Below are 13598 nucleotides of genomic sequence, written 5' to 3'. Positions count from 1 at the left end.
ATACGAACTAGGAAATTAAAGACTTATAAATTGACACGATCAATTAAATAATGAAATAGGGTATAGAAAAAGAGATCTTGTAAATTGTAACGCATGGACTGCGGAGACGACCGCGCTGCCGTCGCCGAACGCCTCGCTTCCTTGACTCGCGCCTGGTCGGGAGCTCCACGTCATCTTCTTTCGTACATACACCAATACATATGAAGCAGACCAAGAATGTAAGTAATAAAAGCACACAACAATTCACACGTCCATGGCACATACATACCTAGCTACTTTTTCTTTACAATTTATCGCATACGCACTCGTAGTTTGTATTAATAACAAAAAGTCAGTGTAAACTAGTTCAGATATATCGACGTTGCTGCTGTCTTCAAAGGTTCATGAATAAAGTTCGTCATATATATATAATACTCCCTCCCTTCAGATGTATGTTTTAGGTTTTTTATATTTATTAAAAAAAACATATCAAATATGTATTAAAAATGTAAAATATATATCTTTTAAAACAATTTTTTTTAATTATGATTTTTTTTGAAACGGAAAGAATATATTGAAGAAAAGAGGAAAAGTTCGACCATATATAGACTCAAATGTTTCCTATTTTTTTTATATATGACTGTAATTGAGCGCAAAAAAATCTAATCTTCACTCTATAATTACAGATTTCGGTCCATCAACTATCCAAAGATTAAATAAAAAATGATGTGTTCATTCTAGGCTTCTAGCTATTTTAGTGAGGAACACTCCTGATTCCAAATTAATATAATAGAATAAAATTGTATATATACTATGCAATAATATTTTAAATCACGCAATATCATATATAGATTTAGGTTTATAATCTCTTATCTACCCGAAACCAATCTTTGAAAATTTCGATTTAAGAATCAACATTCATATATATAAATTTTTGAGTTAATTTAGTAATTATCAATTTCTTTTGAGTAAAAAAAATGATAAATCCAAACTTACCGCATGATTATGATATAATGGTGAAATATTAATTTTTTTTAGGGAGTGGATCCAAGAAGCCAGAGGTGAATGAGCTAAGCAAACCCAATAAGACATGAAAACGAAGCACAAGAAGCATATTTTCTTAGGTTAGAAGCAATCAATAATTTATTTCGTAATAATCATGGTGATAAGTGAAGATATAAATACATTTATTTTATAACTCGGGATTCGAAGAAGAAGACTCGAAGATCCGACATGGGAGGCATGGAAAATGTTTAAAACTTACCTCGGTTAATTACATAGATTTCAACTGATTTTGATCAAAATTTCAGTTTATTTAATCTTCCATTTAATTTGTCTCGATTTTTGTTTTTTTCGATTCTACAGACATACGTTAGTGTTTCCTTATTTCATTCCCCGATGATAATTTAAAATTTAATAGTAACAATCAAACAATCTCCCGCTGATTTTGGTCTGTTTCTAACCAAACACAATGATAATCATGATTGTTCGTTCATCTACACTCGCACAAGTGCAAAAGATAATCCACTTCAGCCACATTTAAGCCCCCAAATAATTATACTTAAAAGGCGCAACTGAAACGGTATGGGCCCATGTTTATCCTAACTCTCCGTCGATATCTATTAAACTCGATCAGCTTCCAACCTAAAACCAATTAGTGATTAGAGAATTGGTCTATTTATTTTATATATTACTATGGATCTTTTCCAACTACCGATGTGGGACCTTTGTCCCTAATACGCCCTCTTGAGATGAGCATCAATCTCGGAATGCTCGGGAAAGGATCGATGGGCCAACTTTGGGCCAGATCGATGTGGATCGGGTTGGACTGTGTAGATCGGGCTCTGATACCATATTAAGCTCGATGGGCTTCTAACCTAAAACTAATTGGTGATTAGGGAAGTGGTCCATCTATCTTATATATTACTAAGGATCTCTTCTAAACTACCGATGTAAGACCTTTGTCCCTAATAATATCCAGTTATGTATATGCAGCTTTTAGTTGCGTCACTAGATTTTTCAGCTTCTGGAGAATCCAATCTTATTATATTTATGATCAATGAGGTGTTAATATCACGTTTTTGTGGTTCTGCTAGAGGTGGTGAAGAAATTGTTCTTATGAGGAATGTATTATTTTGTTTTTGGTGGCAACGGTTTGGTGTTAATTGTCGCTAATCGCAAGTTCTTGGCTGAGTTTCTCCGGGTTCTAGTCTAATGGTTTGAAAGTTCGGCTCATGTTTACTTAAGTTGTGGAAAGTCACAAAGTGGAGTTCGATGGCTTCATATTTTTATTGAAATAGAAGAAAATAGTCAAAGCTTATCTCCAACTCGTTTAGCCGATATAAATATATATGATAGCAACCAATTTTTTCGATTTGTTCTTAGTATTGTTTCTTGGTATACAGTTAATTTCAACTTCAGTTATGACTGTTAATGCAAGTCTTCTCAGGATTTTATGTTTGTGTTTGAGTTAAGAAAGGAAGCAGTCTCGATCTAAGGCCTAGCAGTAATGTGTTTCCATGCCCGGCTCTTGATCGAGAGCAGACTTTCTTTTCTTATTCCCTACTATCATATGGTATTTACTAATACTATTTTTTAGCTTTCACTATTTGTGTTTTTTGTGCTTTTTGATTGTTTGTTGGATTTTTCTGTTTGCGGAAGACATCATTCACTACGCTGTAATTCTTTTATTTTTATATTCAAATCCAGTGTTAAAAAAAAAAGATCACTGAGGTGTTTGTACAAAACATCAAAGCTCAATGATATAAGCTTGTTTTGATTGCGCATATGAAATCAAACCGTTCATGGACTATAATAACGTGCTGTTCATATTAATTCAAGTAATCTAACTACACATATATAACGGAGTTTTCAAAAATATAAAAGATACATATAAGGAAATCAAATACTATTTTATTTAGATAATAACTACAAGTCTACAAAAAAAAACATTCAAGCCTTTCTCTTACCGCAGTATTTCCTTAGTGGAAAAAGATATGCAATAAATGTTTTTGATTGTAATAGTTTATTTCTTCTACCGGCTAATTGAGTTTCTTAAATCGTTTATTTAGAATAAATATTGGGGTTTGCTAACTAAATGTGCGTTAAATAAAATGTGATATTATCTTTTAACTAAATCGATGAAAACCACTAAACTACAACTACTTTTATTAAATTTTGATATATTTTAAATAAAATAATAAATCGTTCATATGATAAGAAATCAAATTCGTCTCGTAGTTACACATTTTCAGGTGCACAAGCAAGCAAGCAACCAAGTCAACGAAGAAATAAGCAATAGAGGCTGTTTGAATGATATGAAGTCAAACCTGCCCTTGTTATTACAATGATATCGTACACATAATGATCAAAAACCCGTTACATGTAATAATAATATGCGTCTAAGATTCAAATAATAAACTTTTATAACAACCTTAATTTTTTTTTTTGATAAACCATTCTTACCCCATTTACAGTGGATAGGATTTCAGTCTTTCCTTAATTAGATATAAGTATATTTTCATCTCCATAAATCTCAAACGTCTCATATCTTCTACGATTCAGCCAGCAAAATACTCACATCTCTTCTCTCTTGTCTCTATCTCTTCACACGAACATTCATCATGAATCAAGAACACAATAACACAACTCCAACACCAAAAGCTTCGTTATTGTTGATGGAAGATAACTTGTGCAAGAGAAGATCGGAGATCTCAAGAAGCTCATCGGTTGGAGTTTCCTCTAGACTCTTCTATTATTACCATCATAGGAGCCTCGACGATGGAGTTCCTTTCAAGTGGGAAATGCAGCCGGGAACTCCGATCAATCCTCCCCCTGAAGAAATCGTTCCTCCGATTACTCCTCCACCGGCACACCTCAGCCGTAGCCTCACGAAACCTTCGTTCGGAGAATCAAATAAACGTTCTATTTTTACGGCGAACGTTAAGCTTTGGAAATGGAAGAATATTCGAAACAAATATTTCTCTAAATGGTCAAGCCAAAGCATGCTTAGTCGAGGTAATTACGCGTTACGTTTATGACAATTTTTACATATTTGTTTACACAAATAAAAGGTTTTACATATTGGTTTGTAGTTTCTTATTACATAGACTAGATCATTTCTCCGCGCTACGCGCGGATAACTGGCGGATAATATATTTAAATTTGTTAAATTTGTTATTTTTATTTGTATTTGAATATTTGTATATTAAATTATATATAACTAATTTTTAATTTTAATTTATTTATATTTTTAGTTTGAAGTAAGTATTTCTATTATATGTAACACAATTAACTAATAAAATATGAAAAATCAAGTCCGAGATTTTAGAGTTATGTAAAAAATATAATTATATATAGAACATCAATTATCTTAGTTTAAAAGATCGGAATCTCATCTCAAATAAGTTCTCTCCTTAAAAAGTACTTCAATAACCTACTTAAAATATACAACTCTTTTTTCTAAAAAAAAGCGTACTTAATAATAATCTTTTACGTGTAATAGTTGAAAACTGACAATTGATTATCGATCTAGAATATTATTTAATATATCTAATGGTAAAATATTAATTGTAATAAAATTTTTTTGAATTTTGTAATATTACATTAATTAGAAGTCTTTAAAATCTAAAATATATTTTATTAACATAATATATTTTTATTCATTTATTATATTAACGTTACAAAATATTGCTTTAGTTTATTTGTATATTTATTTTTAATAATTTAGTTTCTTTTTAAGTAAATTTAAAATTATCAAGAGTATAATATAGTTAAAATTATATATTTAAATATATCAAAATATGATATCTCATTTTTATGTGTGTTTGCGTTGAGCATATTTAATCTCTAGTTTTTATATTAAATAACACATTGTTGTGTGTCGTTCTATGATTTTAATAAATGTGTTGTCATTTCATTTTTATTACTATTAACATGATTTTTAGTGATTAGTGATAATGTATTTTTAACGTTATGTATTATATTTTATCGTATATTTTCTAACTCTTCATGCTGACACTTTTTTTAGAATCATTTTAATTATATAATAGGTTTAAAGATGTAAATAAAATTGTGCATGTTGTAAATTTAGACTTTTTAGTGTAACTGAGCACTATCAATTATGAAAATTATATTATGATTTTATTTTACTAAAGCTTTCTTTATGTGTACATTTTTTGTTTTATTTTGTATTTTTATAATTTTATTGCCTTATTCTTTAATTGCAGAGAATTGCTATTTTTAATTTTTGTTTCATATACCTTAAAAGTCTTCGGTTGATTTTTGTTTGTTTTCTTTCTCCAATTACAATGTATAGTTTGACCGTTTTTTTTTGGATCAAACTACTAATATCATTAGATAGAAAAGATTAAACTCCAAAAATAGAGTGAGTATTTGTACTATAAAAATTTGATTTAGCCTCATATCTATATAGAGTTAGTTTATAGATTACTATATTTGTTTCAAAATGTAATCAATTTTAATTAAAATCTGTAATATTTAAAAGTTATTACTTTAGAAAACTGTCATTTAATATATAAATTTAATCAATTACACAGTAATTTACATAATTTAGTTGGTCACACAATATCCAATAAATATAAAGTTACATTGAAATATAAAAAAAATTTATATAGTGAAACAAAAAATATTTTTAAACCATTATATTATAAAATAAAGAGAATATTCAAATTATATTGAAACATTAGAATAGTAAGAATCAGAAAAGCGGAAATCTCAACGTCGATCATTTACATGTCGGCTATGCCTTAGACCATCTCCAATGTATTCCTCTATTTTTTTTTAAAAAAATAGAAGAATTTCATAATAGAGATGAATTTGCTTCCGATGTATTTTTCTATTTTCTCTCCTAAAAAAGAATTTTTTTTGATATATTCTTTTTTAAGTTTACAAATAATAGGTTTTATTTGTGAAAGTTGAAAACCAGCCCAATTTATTTTATTATTTTATAAAATTATGATATTATTTACACTAAATATTTTTTTACAAACTATTATGTAAATAAAAAAATATAATTATATCTATATAAATAATATATTTCACTAAAAAAATATTTTCGGTTATAATTGTTTAAGTACAAAGTTAAATGATCGTTTTGTAAAACATATAGAGGAGGTGACATGGCAAAAATATAGTTTCTTATTGACCGATTATTTTCGCCTTCATGGACACTTTATCTAAAGCCTATATCGTCTTTTTATTACTTTTTGATATTTAATACTTAATTTTTAATATATTTTTGAACAATCGCGATAAATAAAAAAACTTTGAACTTGTAACTGGTTTCAAGATCCAATGATAATTAATTAACTCTATATACATAAATGATTTTATTTGGTAACAATCGCACAAAGAACAACAACTCCAAGCTTGTAAGACTTTGACATTACAGAATGTTAATAAAGCAGATTAACCGAGACCTGAGGTTTCATCTTGGAGAGGGGCCTCGTCTTTGATGCGCGGTGGTCTAACAATGATAAGTCCGTACTCTATAGCTTCTTCTGAGTTAAACCTTTTCAATCTGCTCAAATCTTTGAAGATCTGTATCATCATCATTGTTTAATTATTTTCATCATCATCAGCTTATGCAGTCAGAGATGCCAATTATTATTATGACAACAAAACTAACCCTTTTCCGCAGGCTGTCCTGTATTTTTGGCTAGTTAGTTGAAGAGTTAATTTCTTATCCTTGAAAGCTCCTTTGCTTCATTTTGAATATCATCGCAAACCGTTGACCCTTTCACAGAAAACAATAATTCAACTTCAAGTTCCTCAGAGTCTAGCTAGCATATAAGATCAATTTGGTTTCCACATGCTTCAAAATAAAGTGAAATAAAGAGTACCTTTTCAGCGGCAGCAAGAAGAAAACCTGCAAGGTTTTAGGCAAGCCTAACACAATGTGTCCCAACCGGACTTTTCAAGCTCTTCATTGTATCATAGATAGCTAAACTTGGAGTTAGCTATCAAGATACAACATAGTTGTAAACTAAAGCAAAAATGATAACTATCTAGTATCTACTGGTCATAGTGATTTCATAACTGGCCTTCACTACTCACTCTAGTTTCATACTAAAGAGAAAACATTTGAGATTTATTAAACACGATACACATAAACCAATGTCATAACAACACGAAGGCTAACTGATGGTACAACTGAGAGAGACTACCTGAGAAATTATCTTTGTATGCAACTGCTTTCTCAAGATAGGCACCATTGAAGGTCGAACAACTGAAATCAGAATCTATCAGAATCTATTACCTAAGGAATAAAACAAAGTCTTGTTTCATCAGTTTGATGGTTTGTTGATTAAGTTGTTATTAGTTTAAACTGTGAAAACGTAAATCACTAAAACAAAAGATCAAAACTTTGAACTTTGTTTATGCTGATCCCAAGCTGCATCAAGAACGAAACTTAATATTTTACCTGAAATTTCATTGGCATGAACTGTTGTTCTGCAAAACAAACAATGTTCATCTCAGCCAAATAAACAAATGAAACTGCTTCAAAAAATTAACGCAAAACTTCACTACTTACGTTTAGAGAATTGTCCATGGAACCAGAAAAGAGTCTGCTAGCTCCAACATATAAAGAGACTCTGTAAGTGAAGTGACGCAGCCGTATGATAACGTAGTGGCAGTATTGTATCTCCAAGCCAAAGTAAAGCCATCCTGCACATAGAGAATGCTATATCCATATAAGAACTTGTTACTTACCTAAAACCCAATAGACCTGTAAAATTCTGTAACACAGATTTGTTTTCCCAATCAAAAAGATAATCTATGATAATTTTGAAGGAGAAAAACAAAGATGAAGGATAGGCATAATGGCAAAACACAATTTATACTCGGTTTTAAGAAATATATTACACAGTGAGTTAAACAAATTTATGTACTCATATTCACCTGAAGATTAGTTAGTAAGTTTTATGTCATCAGTCATAAAGATTTTGTGAAGAGAGATGTTTACCAGCTTGGAAAGAAAGAGTCTTTTCGTTTCACTGGTTTGTCCATCTTTACAATCTTTTAGGCTCCTCTCAGTGATGATCACGCATGGGATCAAGCTCTGATAGGATAGAGATTAGAAGACGGTTAATATACTACTCAAGAGAAGAGAGGCTAGAGTAAAAGGTTTATACCTTGAGATGATCAGAGGCGTTGCATGGATTTCGCGTTAAAATAATTAGCAGAACCACCGAACAGATCTAATTCATCGTCAGTAGAGCTATCGTTGTTTACACTGAGGCAACTGCAGCGTTGCTTCCATGTTTGCCTTGCCTCTCGGTGTTCTCCTCTATGACGTTCTGGACTAAACAAACGGAAAGAACAGAGCGGAGGGGGCCTTTCCTGTTGATTACTCAGTTTGGATTGCCATCGATTGCTCTAATAATTTGGTTTCCGTGAATTTGGTGAAGGGGAGAAGGAAGAGAGGTGAGGAATATATAAGGTGGGGAGGTGATGGGAAGGAAATCGATTCATGCCTTTAGGATTTTTTTATGAGGAACATATACGTTTAATTGGCCAAAAAAAAACATATGCGTTGAAGAGGAGAACAGGAAGCTGTAGAAACGATTGAATTTCTCAGATGAGTTTCTCGTATCATGACAAATAATAGGTTTCACATAAAAGGTGGGCCAGATGATGGTCTAATGAATTACAAAGTGGCCACGTTGAAACTAAAAGTCTGGTTTTGGAGATATTTATTTACTTTGATAATTGATGATGTGGCTATTTGATGTATTTTGATTTGTTGAATTTAAATGTCTACGTGGATGCCTTAAGCATTGAGCTTATTTACCTTTTAGTATAGTGTAGATGATTCGCAAGATATATAGTATATTTTCAATCAAGTACAACCCAAATATTTATGGATTTATTGTCAACTATTCTGTTAAAATGCGGAATCACATAAATGTTTGTCTTTTTAATCATTGTCAACTAATCTTGTATAATCAACCCAGGAATAACAATCTTAACTTTGAAAAATTATCTAAGTTAATCATTTCGCCATTCTGCAAATCATGATTTAATGTTACTAGTATAATCATTGTGACTCTTAAGTTATTTTTAAGTTTCATAAAAATTTATGTTAATTATTAATTATGTAAATTCTCTACACAAACATTTAATTTGCATGTGTGATTCATATATCAGATAATAAGAATGCTCGTCACGGTGGTTCAAATTCTTGTGGAGAATTGGAGAGAACTGAGAAGTCTGAGGATTACAGATCAAGCTGCTCTTCTTTTTCTTCAACGTCATCTTCCTCCAAAGATCGGAGATAGGTTAATGATTACGGGTGATTTAATAATATTTACGTTGTCGTCTTTAACTTTGTAAGATTTTTAATAGTAATCATTCTGTTTCAATCACTCGTTTATGTGTTCTAATTTCAAGCAAATTAATCTTACTGAATACATTCTTACTTCTTTTTACCAAAATTTGATCCGTTCTAAACTAGTCCAAGAAATCGTAAGTGCCATTCGATCTACCTAAAAAACACGGTCTAACCTTTCTTGGTGTTTGCCAAATTCTAGCCAAAGTGGGCCGACAATCTTTATTGGCAAATTAAAATGTTAAATTTCTTATAATAATTATCATTTTTTTTGGTAAACAGCAGTTAACATGTTAATAGCTATATCATAATATGTGATATATATAGCTAAATAGTAGTCTTTTATTTAAAGTATATATTTGTAGAATGAGTGAGCTTATTCACTGCGACACCATCCATGAGTTCCAACAGATACCGATACCTCCTTATACCTCTCAACAGCTTCTGTCCTAAAGAAACACGGTAACAAAGAACATCCACACGCCAAGTCTCTTTGGCCACCTTCACTTGTTTACTCCAGCATCTGTAGGCAGACACACATTACACACGGTAAAGACTTGGTTCAAGTCCTGAAAGACCATTAGATAACAAGAAGGGCATATAGACAAGAGTTTTTATGGAAAGGTTCAGGTTCTTGACATGGTATAGCTTAAGAGCCACTCATCGAGAAAATAGAGTTGTGAAGCCTTTTGTTGAGATATTCGTGGATGATCTGTCTTTTTTTGAGACAATAACTTGTGGATACATTCTCAAAATGCATACCGAGCAAGAGATCATCAACAACTGGTGTTGTAATCTGCCTCAAGCTCTGGCATTAAATCTTTTGAAATCCGTTTTTCTTTTAATCAGATTTGCTTCATTTGTAAACCATAACGATAATTTTGGAATTCCCACTTTGCTTCTTGTATAGTGCAAAACTCAACTAAATCATAGTCTAAAAGTTAGAGCGGAGAGATTACACACATAACATCATTCACAACTCTAAACCCCTAAAAAGAGATAATTCATGAGATGTTTCTAACTCCAGAGAGTACATGTTTGTTCTCTAAGGACATTAGAACAGAGTCTGGGGAAGAATTGCAGTAAATACAAGCTCGAACTCTCAACATCTGACCTCGTGTTTAAGACAGCATTGACAAGGACCTGCAAGATAAGTTAGGCAATGTGATTATTTCAATAATTAGAAAACCAAAAGTGCAAAGAGTCACAACAACAAGAATCTAGTTAGTTAAGGATTATGAAAAAAATGAAATTGCTTAAACGATGTGAAAGACATGAACTTGGGAAGGTTAGTGAGAAGGGCTAACCTTTAGCGGTTACGCTCAGCAGGCAAAGGACGGTTAAAGCCACCGCGACGGTTCATGTACTGCCTCGGCTGCCGCTTGGTAACAGCCCTAATCCCGCTGACGTCAGCGCCTTCGACATGCTTCCCTTTGGTGGAGTCGAAACCAGTAGGGATCCCTAACATCTTCATCATCTCTATCTCATTCACATCCGTTTCCGCTTCTCCTCCTTCTCCGCCGCTTGGTTCTTTATTCTCCTTCTTCTTAGCTTGCTCCGTCGCAGTCTCCTCTCGTTTGCGACTCCTTTCCTTGTCGTCTTCCGCTGAGCCATGGCGAGGCCGTTTCCGCGGCGGGGGATCTGGAGAGGGAGTCCTGCGCCTGCTGTGGTGGCGATGACGGTCACGGTCAGCGGAGCGGGAGCGGGATCGATACCTCTCGGGAGAGCGCACGTGGCGAGGAGGGCGAGCGTGGTGGTGGTGGTCTGGAGTACGAGATCGGGACTTCTTGCTTCGAATCCCACGGTCACGGTCACGGTCACGGTCGTCTCTGTCACGGCGTCTATCGCGGTCGCGCTCACGGTCTCTATCCCTCTCTCGTTCGCGGCGGTCACGCTCTGCCATGGTGGTTGAGGACGGTGGTTGTGTTTAGGGTTTTTATCCCCCACTTATTGTGATTTCGAACCTTTTTTACTTTTACCATCAATTACAATTGTAAACATCGCGGAATCACTGAAAATAATTAAACTGCTTTAACAACTACTGAACATAATTTTTTTTTCTATGATTGGATTGCGAAATAGCAAAATATAAATTATACGGATAAAGTTTATTATAAAAATAATAAATATTACAAAATTAAAAAAATAAATTAAACATGTTAAAAATATTTTACTTTTATTATAATTATTTAGATTATTTTCAATATTTTTAATAGTAAATTGACATTTTATAATATTATACAAAAATTATAATATAATTTTATCTATTAAAAATAAATATTTATTTAAAATGTACAAGATATAATTCAATGATATAAGTATCAATATTTATATATTTTTATCTTTGATATAATATAAAATTATTTAAATGTCTAATTTGATTTTGTCAAAATATAAATATAAATATATGTATATATATAATAAATTGAGCATTTTACAGTAATTTGACATCATGTAATAACTTTCGAAAATTAATCTTTTAAAAAAAATAACTATATTGCAGTGTAAATAAAATAAACTAGGACTTTTTCATGCGCATAAACAACAATTTTCGATGTAATATTCTCTTATTTTAGAAAAAAATTATTTATATTTGGACATAATTATTTATATATTTTAATTTCAAAAGTTTGAAAAAAATCATAAACGTATTTTGTAGTCTTATTTATTTTGATTTGGTTTACAACTTCAGTTTGATTTTATTTATATTTTAATAAAGTTAAAATTATATTTGATAAAAATAAATTTTAGGCACACTATATTATATTACATTTAATTATTATTTATTTTAAATATATCTTTCACCATTTATTTTAAATATAAGATTTTAAAAATTTGATACAAATTTTTTTTGCTTAGGATTTTTTTTTATAAAAAATTAAAACAACTATCAAATATTCTTTTACAGTTTTTTTAGGATTTTAGAAAAGGAAATTATTATTTACATAATATTTTACAATTATATTTTGTCTAGGATTTTAAAAAATAAAATTTCTATCAAATAATTATTTCCAGTTAATATTAACTATTAAAATTTGTCATTTTCAAAATTCATTTTTTTTCAATATTACTAATAATTTTATATTTTTATTGTTAATTAAATAATTGTTACTATCATGTTTATCATTAATGTTTTATGTAAAAATTACTATTAAATAAAATTTTACAATTCTCTTTGGTCAGGTTTTTTTTTAAATAAAAAAATCTTAATTGGTTAAGATTATTAGAAAAGAATTTTTCTTTTGAAATATCTATTATTTAGAATTTTATGAAAAGAAGAAATTGTTTTGACATAATCACAGTTTTTATTGACACATTCACAATCTAATTTTTAGTTGACACTTGTCACAATCATATCAAGTGAAATATCTGAAGCTAATTTTGGTTTATATTATTTTAACACAAAATTATTAAAAAGTAAAATTAGTAAATTATAAGAAAAGTAAAATTATTTTTACTTTTTTTTATTTTATTTAGTCTTTTAAAAAAGAAATTAGTTATTTTATAGTTGGTTTTTCTTTTAGATTTTTATACAACGATTTTATTTTTAATATAAAATTATGTTTAATTATTTATATATTTTGTCTTATACATACAAATATATATTCATCATATTCATCATATTCACACATACTCATGTACGACAACAACAACAAAACTAAAAGTTATGTTAGCATCATAAAATGTAATAAAGATAATAAAAAGTTGAGTTGTATCAAGAAATTAAAAGAAAAAACTCATGTATACTTTTCATGTAAATATTATTGTGTTTTGTAAAAATAATATGTTAAAACTTAAACCTAAATATAGATGTGAAATATTTGTAGCTATTTTTAGTTATAATTTTTTAACATACAATTATCTATTAAAAAGGAAAAGTTAGTTACTTATAAGAAAATAATTAGAGTACTTTTACAATTTTTTTTATTAGGATTTTTAAAAAGTAATATAATTTATTTTAAAGTTAGTTTTTCTTCATTTTTTTATTAAATAATTTATTGTACTTGTAGGATTTTACAATTTGTTTTTGTTTAACATTTTTTTCTTAAAAGTTAATATTTATCTTTTATAATTCTCTATCTTTAGTATCTTTTAAAACAAGCATTATAATAAAAATTAACAATAATAATAATGATAAAAATAAGACTATTAAATAATATTTATAATTAATTTTTAAGAAAAAATTGATTTTGTTATTTAAATATATATTTTTTATTATGAGATAGTTTAACACATATCACATTTTCACATATATATTTGACATGTG

At 29.8% G+C, this 13598-nt stretch overlaps 1 protein-coding gene across 1 annotated transcript; it reads right to left on the bottom strand.

The window, feature by feature from the left end:
- Window positions 1-10207: 10207 nt before the first annotated feature.
- Window positions 10208-11344, bottom strand: LOC103845179 (U4/U6.U5 small nuclear ribonucleoprotein 27 kDa protein). The gene is made up of 2 exons (XM_033281890.1): window positions 10639-11344; window positions 10208-10474 (listed from the first exon to the last, which is right to left on the bottom strand). The coding sequence occupies exon 1, from the start codon at window positions 11232-11234 to the stop codon at window positions 10641-10643; it is 594 nt and encodes a 197-aa protein (XP_033137781.1). The 5' UTR covers window positions 11235-11344; the 3' UTR covers window positions 10208-10474; window positions 10639-10640.
- Between the last annotated feature and the right edge of the window lie 2254 nt (window positions 11345-13598).

The sequence above is a fragment of the Brassica rapa genome, chromosome A10 (assembly GCF_000309985.2).
Source record: "Brassica rapa cultivar Chiifu-401-42 chromosome A10, CAAS_Brap_v3.01, whole genome shotgun sequence".
NCBI lineage: Eukaryota > Viridiplantae > Streptophyta > Magnoliopsida > Brassicales > Brassicaceae > Brassica > Brassica rapa.
The sequence above is the reverse complement of the archived record's forward strand: the minus strand, read 5'-3'. Positions and strand labels throughout refer to the sequence as shown.